The following is a 17,290-nucleotide window of genomic DNA, read 5'->3' as shown; positions in this document are numbered from 1 at the left end:
ATCTATGGGGAAGAATGCTTCATTAATATACATATACTTGTGGAAATTTTCATGTGATGCCTTCTTTTAGCAAAGAAGTTGCTGACCTACATAGGTAGACTGTTTCTGAAAGATGACGTGCTAATTTAGAAGGAACACACTAAACAAAATCTTCCTTACCTTATTATCTGTTCTGATTGTGACTTTCAACTGAGGAAGAACACGTTCCACTTCAAGGTTCCACTCAGCTGCATCTACTTTAGATTCTAAAATCTCCTCCTGTTTAGACTCAAGCATGTCCTGTCAAGATATTGGCATTACACACACTAATGAATTATCATGTTATAATATGCAGTGATACAGAAAACACCCAGCCCATACGCAATTTCAAATCTGTTTCGCCAACATAAAGACCAAAGGGTGATTTGCCAATTATATCAGTACAAGCAGTAAACACTTTACAATTACTTTTAAAGTACAACACAAATAAGCAACATGGGAAAAACTCGAAGGATTTGCTTTCTGATCATATAACCACAAAAATACCATACTAGTTCAACAAAGAAATTCATACAGAAAAAAATTAGTCTAACCCAGGCTGTGGCCTATTTGGAACTGGGGGTGCGCAGCTCCACTCAGATGAGTAGCTAGCGTAGGTGCACGCATGGCGCTCCACTCACCAAGTTGTGGGCTGCACACACAAGCTCACGTGGTCCGGTTACCCTCTCTCCCACCCAGCCAGCTGCAATGTCACAGAGGTTGAGGAAAGCTGTTCTAAATGGCTATCAACTGACTGTTTTAATATGGCAAAGGCATGATATTATTATAGCTCATATTCTTTTTGTTTGCTTTGTAAAAACTGCATCAGGGGAGTCAAAAGAGAGAGAATTCCAATTAGAGACTGGTATTCATCCATTAATGATGCCACACATATAATTGTGCATTTCCCTTAATTCTTCTGTCATAGCTCCTTTGATTATCTGTACAACCGCCAAAATTGTATAAATGCTAGGACACTTCCCAGATAATCATAGAAAATTGTACAGAGTTACTGAAAGAAGGGGACACTTCAGTCAAGCAACAATGCATTGTGTTTGCAAATCAATACTTTAATAACTAGCATTCAGTATTAATTGAAGAAAACACTTACTGATTTGTAAGTTTGTGCCTTTAAAACATTCAGATCAATATAATTTTCCTCATTGTCTGTCTCTTCTTCCTTAAAAACATAAAAAATATTTTTAGCAGGACAGTCAACATTATTATTTTTTAAATTATTCTCTGAATGCCATCACAAAATTTATTTTAGATGAAACAAACTTTAAAATGCTATTACCATCCAAAACTATACAATGTTACTCACAGGGCTTTTTGTCAAAAGCACAGCTTTAGTAATCATTCCCAAAAGAATTTGTCCTTTGTACCATTAAAATATTTACTGCAGCCAGTTCATGTAAAACAAGGATAGTCGATTTCCTGATATTTTTTTACTTCAACTCATATCAGCCCTAGCCCACACTGACAGTGAAAAAAGGATTGTACAGGTTGCTATTCAAAAGCTAGAGGACATTAAGGTCCTTATTTTAGATATAACCCATTTGTGAAAAGTATTGGCTTTCCCTGTCAAATGTATTTATATGGACAATGTAACATGAGAGCCAAGAAGCAACGACAACAAAAAACAGCTGGCAGGAATCCAATCGTAGTGACATGTGAAAACCTGGTACTGTTTTGACAAGAATTGCTGCCGGCTACATCAATGAATTTTTTATTTCATGTATTAACTTTGACTACACAACTGTGTATGTGACAATAATTCAGTCAGCAAAATAAGAGAAAAACAATGCTTTGGCATTTAAATATGCAACAATTTAAGCTAGATGTTTTTCTTTTTTTCCTTATTTGTTTTATCATAGAAAATAAAATACAAACAGTAACTAATCAAACAAACTGAAACAAAAGTATACATTCAATCCTAACAACAAAAAAGAAAAAATAATGTGCAAAAAAAAAAAAAAGATTTTTTTTTCTATAATTGTATGGGTATTATAACAAATCCTCATTTTAACAGATTAATTGGGAAGATGGGATAACCATTACTCACAAACATGCATTAAATATTTGGTTTACTGAATTAAGACTCACTAAATTAAGATTTCACTATATTCCTTCCTAAGTGAAAAGACAGAAAAGGTTGATTTGAAGTAAACTGCACTGTACTGCTAAATTTGAAACAGAAGAAGTAGAAGAGTACAGCCTATATATTTAGGATATTTAGGATAGAGGGATAAGAAGTGAATTTTTCAATGCTTACTTAAAATTAAAAAATGACACCTAATTAAAAAATATTCTTGGCTAACTTCTATTTCATTCTTCCATTCCAGAACTTGACCATTCCATCTCTATGTTGCCCAACAGACCTGATTTGTTTTTTTTGTGTTATCTCAAAACACATTTAACTTATTTTAGTTCAAAGATATATCCATATATCAGCCATTTTCTCACTTGTAGTCAACCTAGTGCTAAATTGAATTCCCAGACAGAAAAGCTTATAAATTTAAATTTGAAAATGATATCAATCGTCTATCCAGTTTCAAAACTAAGCTTTATTGCACTAAATATTGTCTTTTTTTGAGTGCACATATAAAACTGAACTATTGAAAACATACTTTTCTTTCTTTCAGAATAGTGGCAATCAGTCAAGACAAGTTACATAAACTTACTGCAATTATTTCTTCTATTTTATTAAGCGTTAATTCAGCATCATCTTCTGTTATTGCTTCTTCTTCTAGCTCCTCAGTAGGATACATAGGCCTTAAAAGATAAATGCAATAAATGCAATTCTCTGAGACTTATGTAGTCACAGTGATATTTATTTGAATTTTAAGATACAGCCCTTTTGAAAACATAAGTTTACATTTATCTGATATGGAGAACTTTCTGCCTCATTTTTCCATAATTAGTAAAATGACTGGATACAATTCCAGTCAAACAATGCAAATAAAATTGTAATTCACTTTTTCAAATACTTATCCCAAAATGCTTGTATGCATACAGAATAAAAGTACTATGTGTAAAATGTTTAAAATGTAAACATGTTGGATGACATATATAAGCAGCCATGATTGTGCAAGAGTTTTTCCTTCTCTGTCTGCAGTTCTCCATCTTTTGCTTAGTCAAATCTACGTAAGAAAGTATATGTAATTGAGTTTGATGACCCTTAGTATTTACAAATGTTCTAATTATTTAAAAATTGCTAATTTTCTTAATTTATTTGGATAGGCATTTTGAATCAGTTTCTAATAATACCAGTCAATGTAGTCTTAAATAAATCATGGGCTCTTCCATTTTAAATTAGATCTATTTGAAATTATGAGACAATCAATAAATGACAGAGAACTCGATTATATATAACCTTATACAGTATATACAAAATAGCAAAACAAAGATTAGTAAATGTGAACACTGCAATTATTTCATATATTTCTTGCTAAAATTTCCATCAACAGATTTGCAAAAAGAGAAAATGAAGGGGGGAAAGTGTGTTAAGATTATGTACACAAAGAGAAATCACCATTAAACTTGGTTTACTAAAAAATGTACAGAACTAATTATTAACTTAGTTGTAGTTCTCAAATATGGCATTGGCAAATTTCCTGGAGAAATAAAAGAGCTGCTACAGCTCACTAATTTTTAGAGATAAAGAGATTACTTTCATGCTTCTAGTAGAGAATGAGTTGCCTTGTGGCAAGGTGGTCAGCAAACAAATTTAATAAATAAAAATAAATTCTACACACTAGTTGTTATCTGTCAGTGTTCATTGTCAGGGCCTCCAAGGTTATTTTGTTCCAAGCTTCTGCTATTATAGGGGGCAATGATGTCACTTACTAGATAAATCTACAGCCAATAGTACAGAATGCTGTAGTCTTTTATCAGGCCCAGACTTAACATATTCAAGCATGATCCATTAGAAAATAGTATTTTGTTGCTAATATTATCCTTGCAAATCTTTCAACCAACCTATTCAATCCATCCTGGGAACTGGCAGCTGAGGGAGAAGAAGGGTTTTTCCAGTGTGGGACACCAGCGGGCTAAACCCTTTCTCCATACTATTTAATATCTGTATGAAACCAGTGGAAGACAAAATCAGTTTTTGAAATAAGGTAGCATAAATAGGATACTATAAATATGTTGATGATAGTGAGCTGTACTTTGCCACCTCAGAGCATGCTGAATAGGATAGTCTGATTCAGCATCTGGAGGTTGTTAGGGAACTGATGGAGCAAAAAGACTAAAGCCTAGTAAGATAGGAGTGTTGCCTCTGATCTTCTGTGTTGTCTAGAAACAATAATTTAAGTAATAGCATTAGACAGAGTTGTACTTTCGCTGAAGAAATAAATCCATGACTTGAGGATACTCCTGGATTTGCAGTTTGACTAGTACATCATTTGCAGCATTATCTTGATCAGCAAATCCTAATACAGTGGTCCAAACCATAATCATCTCACAACTTGACTGCATAATGCTGAATGTGGGGCTGCCTTTGAGGACCACTCAGAAGTTACAAATAATAAACAGTGTTATGTTGTGATCTCTGGCACCGATCATCATTGTACTTAATCCTAATTCTAAATGCTGGTTATTCCTGTAAAGCCTTTTATATAAACAAATGAAATTCTTGTTTATCACACACACCTTACTAGTGTATATGATCCAAATCACAAATTAACAACTAAAAACCGTTATACAAAAGTGATATCAATATATGTATTTTACATATATGTAAATATACATATAAATACAAATACACACATACATAATATACAAATACAAACACACACATACATACTATATAATATAAACCTGATACCCGTTAACTAGTAAGATTTAAGACTAAACAACCCTAACATCTAATTTTACTAACCTCCATTGTCAGCACCTGCTGATAATGGTTTCTACCATTCAATCCACTTCTTTATGACATGGCTCCTGGTTGTTATATAAGAAATAACTTCTTAAAATGACAGTTGTTAGGTCATCTAGAGTAGGTCTGTTCAGGATCCATGCTTTGGATCCATTCTTTGGATCATCTTATTGCTAGAAATGTATCTAGCCTTATTATTGATACTTTGTGTCAGCGTTCCAGAAAACCCCGACTCCCAGTAAAGACACTGAAGCAGACATTTTCCAAAGTTCTCTTTACTAGCAATAGGTAAACTGGCACATCTGGGAAATCCCGAATCTGAAAAACCAGGGCTTTCCTTCAATAATACAAAGCTCCCAAAACCAACCTCTGTCTCCCCTTTCGGTCACATGCTCCAATCATCGTCCGTTCCACCTCAATCCAGCCCCTGACCACTCCTCCTCCAGATGCTGGCTCACCCTGACCTTGACCGATAGGAAGAACACTATTATGTCTACTAATTCCCCTCTCCTAAATCCCTCCTCCTACTTTCCCACACATGAGGAGGTGGCAGCATTGAAGCTTCCGGCCTAATATGGCTTCCAAGGCTGACACATTGACTGTGAAAACAGTTTTCTTCAGGTGTATTTTCAAAGCTTAACAATAGCAGGGCTATAAGGTCACTCTTCTTTTCTATGTTTTTATATAGATTTTGGGAGGGGGGGAGGTTATTTTACTCTGTGTTAGGGATGTTTTACAATAAGGATGATATATCTTTCTACATACTATTCAAAATGTGTTAATATGGGCAGTTACAAAAAAGTTTACTGTATATGTGCTCCTACAGCTAGTAATTTGGCCACTTCTATGTTAGATCACTGCCCCTCCTGGCTACTCAAGGCTGCTTGAGAGGGAACATGTAATTTTTTTCTTGAGGGAGGGGGTCCGCTGACTCTTAGAAAAGTAATGATGCACCCTTTCTTCGAGGGATCATCGTTCAACTTTTGTCCAGTTTCAGTTTCCCCTTTTTAGGAAGGTTGTGAAGAAAGTGGTTGCATGATAGCTTCAGAAGACTCAGGATATAGCTGATTATTTAGACCCCTTTCAGTCAGAGTAAGATACAATACCTTTTCCAGCTAAAGGATGTGTATTTCAAGGCTTCTTCTGCCAAACAATCAAGAACGTAGCAAGCTTGTTCTCCATAACCAGCCTTTAACTTTGAGGGAGGAAAATCTACAGTTCTTCCCTGAAGAAGTAGTAAACATTATTAACAGAAATAAAGCAGCATTCAATCAAATAATATTGTCTACCTTCTCTAGTTTGTCACAAGAAACTACCTGTACATGTGAATCACCAAATATCAATATGGCATATGGGGCTGGTTACTTGTTTTGACCCAGAATCAGGAGAGAGCCTGGAAGGTATTTATGTACAGATGGCATCATTATCTCTAGACACCTGCAGGGCTTTGGAAAGTCCCAGGGAAACACCCAATGTCCTGAGATGGCAGGGACCACCCAGTGTCCCTAAAGAACCTCCCTATGTACTAAGAACACCTTGATATCTTATCTACTGTGTGCCAGACTTTCTAGGTGATTCCTGTATCTCTTATGTGCCAGCCTTGCTAGGTGAAGTTTAAGAAAAAAGTATAAATATAAGAATCTCCATGTGTTCAAGGCTTATTTGCTTATTGCAATTTATTTCTTTTGAATGTTGTGAGCCACCCAAAGTTGAGAATTTAATAAATATGAAGTTTGCATGAATTCAAACATAGCACTTTTCAATGGACTTAATTTATACATTCATCTGCCAATAGTAAATCATAAGAATTCAACCCAATGTGCACACTAATCAAGTAAATGCACCAAGCAAACTCATGACTATTATAATTATCCATACTATTTTAATTTTGTTTTCTAACTGGATACACTATTCTAAAATAAAAGAGATAGCCAAAGTATCTCAAAATATTTGGGTTAGGTTTCTAGAGATTTTTCATTGTAATGGAGCACAATCAAACCAGAGCACAGTTTTAATTCATACATTACATCAAACCAAACATGCTTAGAGAAATTTAGGAAAATTTAGTCATGGATTTGATATGCTGTCAAAATTGAAAAATCAGGCTTTCACTTTCAAATCAGAATTAGACATTATGATTTTAACTGGGTTTGCAAAGTGCATTAAAATTGTTGTCACTCTGTCAAAGGAAGAGTGCATAGATACAGGGAGTGCATAGATAAAGAGAGACTGCTTTACTATGTAAACAAGAAGCAACTAATGAATCTGAACAGGCAAAAAAAAAAAGCTACTGAAAACTTATACACTTGCAAGCTCAAGCCATAATTTAAATTCTGTATTATGGCTGGTTCAGATGCAAGTCATTGAAACACAAATTTGTGTCTGTTTAAATTTCTAAGAATATTATGAGATTAAAATTAAATAACTCATAATTAAATCTGATCTCCAAACTGCATCTGGTTTTCTTTTCTGAAATATCTGACCTTACTTTGCAACTGGAAAATAGTACAGAAAATAAGAGTACACTTGGATTTAGCTGAAATACTATGCAGGTTCCAGTACTAGCATCTTTATTTACTCAAATTGAGCACTCCTTACTAATTCCCAAGGGATGCAGTCAATCAATTATAGGGCTAATTTACAGAGATAAGAAAGATGATTTGATAAATTTCACCCAATTAGTTTCTAACTAAGATCAGTAAATCATACATTAGTCATATATATTAGAAACTGGTTTCTGGCTGGTACAGGACAATCTACCGGTTGAGTAAATTCAGTTTGGAGTGGAATGCATAAAACATTTGATTAGTGCATCATTTTGCAGCATCTTAATAAAAGGTGCTTTAATTGCCTTCATGTACTCTTTCTGCTTTTACTGATCTAATGACATCTAACTCAGTCCTAATATATGAGGCTACGAATATTTGCCCACAGTTTTTCTATTCACTTTCAGGGAACACAGGAAATTCTCACTTAACAACTGCCCTAGTTAGCAACTGTTTAAAGTTTTGACCGAGCTGAAAAATTAACTTTATAACCAGTCCTTGCACTTATGACAATCAAAGCATGCCTGCAATGAACAAAATTTGGGCATTATGCAACCAGTGGGTATTTACAAACATTGCAGCTTCCTGCAGTTACATGATCGTCATTTGCATGTTTTACAGCTGCATTCCAATAGTGGACGAGTCAACAGTAAAACTGCAAGTCATGGACACATGAGGTCTCACTTAAGGACTGAAGGTGTTTTGCTTAACAACTGCAGTGGGTTGTAAATTTGTCAGTCACGAGATATCTCACTTAACAACCATGTCAATTAGCAATAGCACTGTTGGTTCCAAGTGTGATTGTTAAGCAAAGACTATCTGAACTTTTAATTACCAGATGGTAGGAAAATTCTTGAATTCAGATTACATATTGTAGCCTAAAATGATTTTCTGACCCAATTCAAACAAGTGCAAGGTGGTAAGGGCCCCCAGTTTTCAACATTTACATAAATTCTATAGGACAAAGTATGAAAAAACCCTTAATTGGACAAATTACAACAAATAAACCTCTTTAAATGTTTCTACAACATAAATAGATGTAAGCCAGAACATTTCAACTCTTGCTTTGTATAGCTAATAGGGAAGACTTAGCATCAGTTATGCTGAAATAAAAGTAGTACGAGACATGCAAGTTACAAATATTGAGAATCAATAATACTTGCATAGAGCAAATTATGGCATTTAAATCTTGGAAGTTACTTTACAATTGTGGATTGCTTGGACACATAAAATAAGAGCTGCTATTGATTGCTAAGGCTATTTTGCTAGCAACAGAAGAGATAATTATATTTTCTGCTCTAAATTTCTAAGGCATAGGTGGATTGACTTGTTATATAGATGAGTTTTAAGATCGTGAAAAACAGGATCATCTATCTTTCTAAAAGTCATGGTCCAAGTTCTTCAGAATTTCCAGTTCATTATTATATCTGGAATGTGGAATACCTGCTTTAGAGGCTTGTTTGAAGGGTGTTAGCTAAAATTCTGGCTAAAATTGATTTTCAGTAATCGGTCCCTTGGGTCTTCAGGTTGTTTTTGGATAACTTTCTATTGACTTAGAAAAATGGTGTTATAAGATTGAAGATATTAAAGACTCTCAGCCTGGTATCGTGGGCTTTAAGAAAGCAATAATGAGTTGAGCTAATGTGTAATTTTTACTGATGATCAGAAAAGATCTGAGCTATCATCTATAGTTTGGTACCATATGGTGGCGGTTTTGTCTGGAACATTTTTCACTCGTTAATTATCTAATTAAAATTCTGCATTCACCTCACTAAAAAGCCCCTTTTTGCCAGATGTAATGATTTAACATTGCAGTGCAAGAGGATTTATGTGTATGCCTAGAGGAGAAACTAAGACAATTATTCATACATTATTGTGCTGCCCATTCTATATGGCTTGGTAGATATTTAATAACATCTTCCTCACACCTTGAATGAGTAGCATATTCTCCACTTACTAACAAATCTAAATCTAGTCATCTTTAGAACAATTGCTAAATCATATTCTATAGCTATTGCTGTTTCGGAGGGAGCAAGTATTGTAAGATTATTCATATTTCTTTTAATTACAGTAAAGTTTTAATATAGTTTGATAGTATTTATCTTTTGTACTGATTATGTATAATTAGTATCTGATCTTTTATCATAAATAAAATATATACAAAACCAATTATTTCTATAACTTTCTTAAAGTCTAATTTGAGTCAAACTTGACTATGTGGCATCAAATTGGTGTATCAGATTTTCTCCAATACAATCTGTACTTAATCTGATCCTTTCAATAGTGCATCCATCGCCACTATAATTGAGTCCACACCTTGCTGCTGGTCATCCCCCTCTTCCCTTTCCTTCCACCTTTCTGGCATTACAAACTGTCCAGAGAACTGGATCTTAATGTGTCCAAAGTAGGATAATTGGCTAGGTTTACTCCAGTTTCAACTGGCTCTATTGTAAACATACGGTGAAATCCTAATGACCAGTCATGAGATGACTTCACTATATCTTCAATTGGGGTAATAGAATCACTGTCTAAAGAAGAGTTAGGTGTGAAAGTCTGATTGAAAGGAAAAAAAATCTGTAATCATTGCTTGGCTTCCTCCATCTTTATAATTTTCTACTACTTCAGTTCTAATTCTAGTCATTGATAGCCATATCTTGTGAGGACCATTTTAAGAATTTAAATAATAATAGGAGATATTCTTCTCATTATGTTGTTAATCATTCTTTCATCCTCCTGCAGTTAGTTCAGAGAGCTAAAGTAAATTTTGTGAGTTAAGACATTTGGAGTTTCACCTTTAGTTTACATTCTTTGTTATCGCCAAACTGCTTTGCTATAACAATTTAGTTTATCACGGCTTATTTATTTGATACTAATGCTGTGTGCTTCAATTTTTTAAAAAATCAATATTTATGGTATAAAATTTAAAATTATCAGATGGTGCCTATGAGCATGTAGCAGTGGTGAAATGTAAAATTTGTTACTACTGGTTCTGTGGGTATGGCTTGGTGGTGGTGGGGTAATGTAACTGGGTGGGCTGGCCAACTTTTTTTTTTTTTAAAGCATTTTTTTCTACAACCTCTTCAGCTGAAGAGGTTGTAAAAATGCTTTTAAAAGCCTCTGATGATCAGGTAACTCAGCTGGGATCGTCAGAGGTTTTTAAAAGCATTTTTTTCTACCACCTCTTTGGCTGAAGAGGTTGCAGAAAAAAATGCTTTTAAAAGCCTCTGACGATCCCAGCTGAGCTGCGCAATCATCATAGGCTTTTTTTTTTTACTTTTAAAAGCATTTTTTCGGCCAAAGACATTGTAGAAAAAATGCTCTTAAAAGTAAAAAAACAGCCTCTGATGATTGCGTGGCTCAGCTGGGCATGGGGGGTGGCAGGGATTTTTGCTACCAGTTCTCAGAACCACCCGCCACCATCGTTACCAGATAGGGTGATCCGGTCTGAACCGGTAGCATTTCACCCCTGGCACTTGGCCTCCTGCGTCCAAGTAGGATAATTTGAATCTGGTCATTTGTCCCTTGACAGAGAATTCTGGGCTGATTGATTTAATGACCCATTTGCTTGTTTTCTCAGCTATTCATATATCCTTGGGAGTCTTCACCAACACCAAGATATTGTTTTTATCATTAAAAGTTATTTTGACATTCATTTTTTTATAAAAAAAATCAAAAATATCAGTACACTTTATATACTGCTTTTTCAAAGGAAAGCTTGTTTTTGTCATAGGGAAAGCCGCTGCCTGCACTATTCTGATCTTTGTAGCTATAGACACATCATGGCGTCTGAATATGGTTTTTCAAGTCCTTCATTAGAACTCTACCAAATACTAGTCTGTGGAGTATTTCTGGACTGATGGTTGTTTTACTTATTGATAGTCCATACCAAAAGGCAGAAGATATCTACTGTTTCAATCTCTTCATTGTCATTTCTACTGTTGATTGCTCTATCTATTGTCGTAAATTTGACATTATTTACCTATTAGACCATTATCTTCATTGTGTTTCTTGATTTTCATTACTAAACCCTGCAGATCATTGTATTTTCAGCTCTCAGTGTTATCAGCATAGCGCAGGTTACTGACCTTCTTCCTCCAATCCAAAACCATGCTAATCTTCCAAGCCAAATTCTCTCAATATGCAGACAGAATAAAGGGACAGTTTACACTCTCACTGCTTTGCCAACTGGCCTCTCATTCCATTTTACCGTGTTCTGACTGGCCTCTGGCTTTCTGATCTGTGTCTACATTTCACATATTTCAGGACAATCAGTTGTTCTGGGATTTCAGAATAGAATTATATGCTTAGAATTTTTCTAAGAACACTCTACTGACATGATTGACATGATTGATACAATCAAAGGTCTGGAAGACATACTGACAGTTTTAAAGCATTCTTTGGCTTTTTCAATCATCCAATCAAGCTTGTATCCTGGTGATTTCATCAACGTCCATATAGTTTTACAGGTCCCTGATTTTTAATGTATTTATTTATTTTCCAGTTCACCCTACCGCACATTTCTTTAGTAGTGTCCCATTCCGATATTAATCTGCTCCAATCTTTTTAGCTTTCAAGATCAGTTAGCTGCTCAGCTATAATACTGTCTTATGTTTCACCACTACTAGTACACAGTCATCCATTTTTTCTTAAGTCAATATAATTTTTCTAAAAAGTAAAAAAAAAGTTATTTTGCAGTCTACAATGTTAATAGAAATGATCAAAACAATTCAGAGATGGTAAATCATTTACTTACAAAGGACCGTAGCTCTGCTAGTATGCTAGATATTGTTGCATTTGGATCATCATATTCCTGTGGTTGTTCAAAAGGATGCCCTGCCTTATTAATTAGCCAAGCAGCAAGGGTACAAAACATGTAGAACTGTTCGCCTGGGTTAATAGGCAATGCAAAATAATGCCTGTTTTAAAAGAAAAAGAAGCAGAAATTAGTATGCCTATAGTGAACAAAAAAAGTTCTAAAAACTAAGAAAATTTCTCTATTTGTACAATCATTTATGCCCCCAATCTTTTTTTCTTCTAAGATACTATATTTCACTGAGAGGTAATTTTTTAAATATATGTGCTATTTTCCTTAAGTGCTTTCAGAATGTTACATCACAACTATGTATGTATACTCTACAGAAAAATTATGTAAGTCAAAGCTTTTAAAAGCAATTCTTATACTTATTTACCATATTTTTGTACTGCCATATTGTATAATAACAAATGGCAGTAGCTCTATTCAAAAGGTATGAAGTTATTCAACAGATTATAAAATATATTATCTGATCTTCTATGGAAGCATCCAGCATACTTACAGAAATACAAATGGCTCAAATAAAATGAAAAAAGTTAATCATTTCTGATATAAATATGAACTGTTATAAGACCCGAGAAAATATGTATAACTATTTTATTTATTTTTATTTATTTCAAAGTGTTGGTTATCACCTTTAAAGCGCTCCATGGCATCGGGCCTAGCTATCTTCGAGACTGCCTGCTGCTACCGACGACCTCCCATCGTCCCGTGCGCTCCCACAGAGAGGGCCTCCTCAGGGTGCCATCAGCCAATCAATGTAGGCTGGTGACTCCCAGGGGGAGGGCCTTCTCTGTGGGGGCACCTACCCTCTGGAATCAGTTGCCCCCAGAGATAAGGAGAATCCAAGACCTTAGTGCCTTCCGCCGTGCCCTTAAAACCCACTTTTTCCAGCAAGCCGGACTGGCTTAAGAAGAAATTTTAAATGTTTTAATTGGTTTGTATTTTTAATTTTGGGCCAAATTTATATATATTTTAATTGTTTTTAATATTTGTATTTCATGTTTTTTTAATTCTGGCTGTACAGCGCCCTGAGTCCTCAGGGAGAAGGGCGGTATATAAATTCAAAAATAAATAAATAAATAAATAAATAAATAAATAAATAAATAAATAAATAAATAAATAAATAAATTTACTTATTTACCAAAAATTTATATGCCGCCCTTCTCCCTAAGGACTCAGGGCGGCGAACACAAGTTAAAAACATACAATAATAAAAAGTAAGGTGATTAAAACACAGATTAAAACAACAATCAAAATAATAAAACCCAAGGATCAGGGTCAACCCATTTGTTGGAACAGCCAAGTCTTTAAGTCCCGACGGAAGAAGCGGAGACATTTTAATATGTTATTTAGTAAGATTGAAGAAGTTATAATATACATTATAACATAATATGCAACATAACATGAATGCATAAGCTATATTACAATAATGTACAAATCTAACTATAATAGAAAACTTACTTTCAATTCCATATATCTTCACGATATATTTATTTAAATTAGTTTTTAACAAGATCTTTTGTTATGTCCAAACAGCAGGTTAACATTTATCCTCTCTATTTCATCTGTCTATTTGGATCCTATTGGTTTGCTGACTGCTTTAATATTAGAGGCTTAATCTTAGGGGATAATTAGATCTGAACACAACAGTTTAGATTTGTTTTTAAACTTAGTATTTTCTATTCTGAGTTCCCAGATTGATTTGGATTTCTTCAGAAGAAGCTTCTTTGAGAACAGTTCCAAAATATCTATTATCTACTGTAAATTATATTTCTGTCAAAGAAATTCATACAATAGACTATATAGGAAATATTAGAAAGCTCCAAATTGGGGTTATTTCACCTTTTTAATGCCTTGACATTACACTATTATGCAATTTCACATTAAGTATATTAATAAAACATTTGGGAAATGATTTTTATAATGTGTATTCTATGTCATAATAGTTTTTATTAGGTTTGTACTAGTTGAATTTGATTTTTTCAACCTTTATGTACCTATTAATCTATCTTCATATATTCTAGTCTTAAATCTGTAACAAAATTGTGTGTGTATATACATACATACAAACATACATATATACATATATATATATAAAATCTTTAAGAATATAGAAAATTATTTTAAAATTGTTTATTAAAAAAATTCAATTACAACTGGAGATTTAAAAACACTGTGTTGTCAGCTTTATATGTTGCTGAAAGAAATCAGAATGTCAAAATACATACAAACTCTGATTGAAGATTATTTCCAGTTAAATGTCAGGAAAAATGTCCTAACACTTTGACAGTAGAAGCAATTACTCAGGAAAATGACAAGCTTTGTTTGATGCAAAGAGTCTGGACAGTCATCTGTCGGAAATGTTTTAATTTCAATTCCTATGTTGTAAAAAGAATTGTACTAGAGACCAAAATGCAGGTCGAGACACAAATATATTAATCTTACTCAAGTAATCCTGACAAAATTAATAAGGCTTGTTTTTTATGTAAATATGTATATGACTACATTCTGAGACTATTACATGAATATTATATGAAGCCCAAGTCACAAAAATAGAACTGGAATCCATATCGACAGCATATAAACAATATACACCATAAATAAATTTTGCTTGCATGACAAAAATATAGTCATTGATTGGTAGAAAGTTTTATTGGCAGCATTTAAACTATTGCCCAATAAGAAAAACTGCATAAGCAAACCCAATTAATATATATTAAAATTAAAAGTATTTGTTGTATTTTAAAGATGGATTTAATGCATACTAGAATTTAATGAGAATAATGTCTTGAAACATGGCACTATTTTTGTACTCATTATATAATCTTGAACTTACAGCTACACACCTCAACACGTATTTTAGAAGCTTATAACAATAGCCATAGCCTGGCAGACTCAGTTTTTACAATATGAGAATATCTCCATAGTTCATTGTTAATTATCTATTAATAACATAGCTTTTTACCCAAAAGCTCTATAGCCTAAGTAAAAAAGTTACTCAAGAATCCCATGACCTAGAGTACATTTAGAGACTCAGAAAAAAAGGAGCCTAGGGAATTTAAAATTATATTGAATATGCGACTTCTCAAAATGACACCAATAGTATTCTTCACAGGTAAGACATTTGCCTGATGCATGCTTATCCTGTGGCCTTAACACAGATGTGTATTAGAAAAGACTGCATACATTTATATCACCAGTTCGATATAAAAGACATTCCTAAAAATTTCTCATTTATTCTCACCTGCATTAATTTATAATTACTTTCCGTTTTTAGAATGAGTCTGGAAGAAAACATTCTATCCCAAAGAACTTTATCTATTGAATCACAACCACTTATTCTGTTCAACAATTTGAATTTGTAAGGAGGAATCTCTAGGGAAAGTTTCTTTGCAATGAATGAACAATGCTTGTCATATATCTGATATTATATTTTTCAAAGATTACAAACACCCTACAACAAAGAAGAAATCACCAACAATTCCAGCACAATTTCATGCAAGCCAGTCATAACTTCTAAGTGGTTTCACAAAATTAACTCTCAAGTTAATATAGAGGTAGAGCACATTACTATTTGTGCAAAGTAGTTTTTATGTTTCCTTATCAAATCTTTCTCTTTTTTGACTTCGTCTTAATTTTTCTGCAATTTGCAAACCACTGCTTATTCTGAAACAGCACAGTATGATTAGCATATGTCAGTTTCCTAATTTTTCTTAACTCTAGAGAAAGGCCCACATAAACAGAAAAGCGTCTGATTTTACTTGGCACCGGATTCTCATTGAATAAAAAGTCTCGGTCGAAAGTTTATTTACACACTGAACTGCAACACAAAACGCTTCCTTTTTCCAAGGAGCCCTTCTCGAAAATAACTTCAATCCTTTTTGCTGTGCAGATAGTCTTGAGGGGGTCGTTCACACACGCACAATTCCAACCCCCAACTTTACACGCGAAAAGCCCGATACACACTCATTGAATTAAATACACACGTGAAAACTAGCTTTATAAATCCACAAAGCCCTTGAAAGAGTTACTGACTGGGATCAGACAATGTATTCAACCAACTGTAAAAGGATGTGTGTGTGTTATCTTCTATGACACCCAACCTACACACACACAGACACCCCACATACACACACACACCCCCCAACAAACCAGGCCCACTTGCTTGCCTTACCGGGAAAGCGGCCGCATGTTATGGCTCCGCAACGCGGCGTCTTCCTCGCAGTTGAGTAGCTTCAACTTCTCCAGCAGATCCTCCATCATGACAAACATGTGATAAAGCGCTCCCGGCCCGCGCTCCACCACCGCCGATTCCCCGGTCGCGTCCCCTTCGTCGGCGGCCGCCATGACACCTCTCAATTGCGGCTGCCCGCTTCCAAGTTGTTGCCAGCACAACGCGCTTGGCAAGCCTCAAGGCCGCTCGCGTCACCCGGGAAACAAACCCCGCCTGCTCGAACGCTCACCTTCCAATCGCTTCTTAATCCGAGCGGTCCTTCCGTGATCGGTCCGACCAATCAGCTCCACCCGAAGTGATTCTTGGCGGCGTCTTCTCGTATAAGGCTTCCAGTTCTGAGTGCGAACGTTCGGGGTGATTGCTAGAATTCTTTATTATCCTCTAAAGCAGTGTTTCTCAACCTTGGTAGCTTGAAGATGGGTGGACTTCAATTCCCAGAATCCCCCAGCCAGCAGCGCTGGCTGGGGGATTCTGGGAATTGAAGTCCACCCATCTTCAAGCTTCCAAGGTTGAGAAACACTGCTCTAAGGCTCGTTGGGATTTTACAACGCACGCCTGGAAAACGGAGTGTGATGCCTGGAGCTGCAATTTTAGTCAAATGCAAATGTACAACTCTCCGATCTGGGCTGCAATAATCCGGACGACCCGTACAAGGGAGCAAAGAGCAGTTGAGGTGGAGTTGTGGAGAAGCTGATATTGGTTCAGATTTTGCGACTCGGATCTGGATGCCTACGCTTTACAGCTGTGCGATCTAAGCCCTCAGAATTTATTCAGTACCCTCAAAATTGGGA

At 35.0% G+C, this 17,290-nt stretch overlaps 1 protein-coding gene across 2 annotated transcripts in view; it reads right to left on the bottom strand.

Moving 5' to 3' along the window:
• Positions 1-16,614, bottom strand: part of IFT57 (intraflagellar transport 57) — a 35,073-nt gene extending 18,459 nt beyond the window's left edge. The window contains exons 1-6 of one of the 2 annotated variants that reach the window (XM_070943764.1): positions 16,440-16,614; positions 12,203-12,365; positions 6,010-6,128; positions 2,703-2,793; positions 1,130-1,198; positions 160-279 (exon numbers count right to left, since the gene is read on the bottom strand). In XM_070943764.1, the coding sequence (XP_070799865.1) occupies positions 160-279; positions 1,130-1,198; positions 2,703-2,793; positions 6,010-6,128; positions 12,203-12,365; positions 16,440-16,612 (735 nt within the window). In that variant the 5' untranslated portion in view covers positions 16,613-16,614. The remainder of the gene's footprint in view (positions 1-159; positions 280-1,129; positions 1,199-2,702; positions 2,794-6,009; positions 6,129-12,202; positions 12,366-16,439) is intronic. The other variant, XM_070943765.1, reaches the window with a different exon arrangement.
• Between the last annotated feature and the right edge of the window lie 676 nt (positions 16,615-17,290).

Source organism: Pituophis catenifer, unplaced genomic scaffold (genome assembly GCF_029215685.1).
Source record: "Pituophis catenifer annectens isolate HBS135680 unplaced genomic scaffold, rPitCat1.0.hap2 SCAF_4, whole genome shotgun sequence".
Lineage (NCBI taxonomy): Eukaryota > Metazoa > Chordata > Lepidosauria > Squamata > Colubridae > Pituophis > Pituophis catenifer.
The sequence above is the reverse complement of the archived record's forward strand: the minus strand, read 5'-3'. Positions and strand labels throughout refer to the sequence as shown.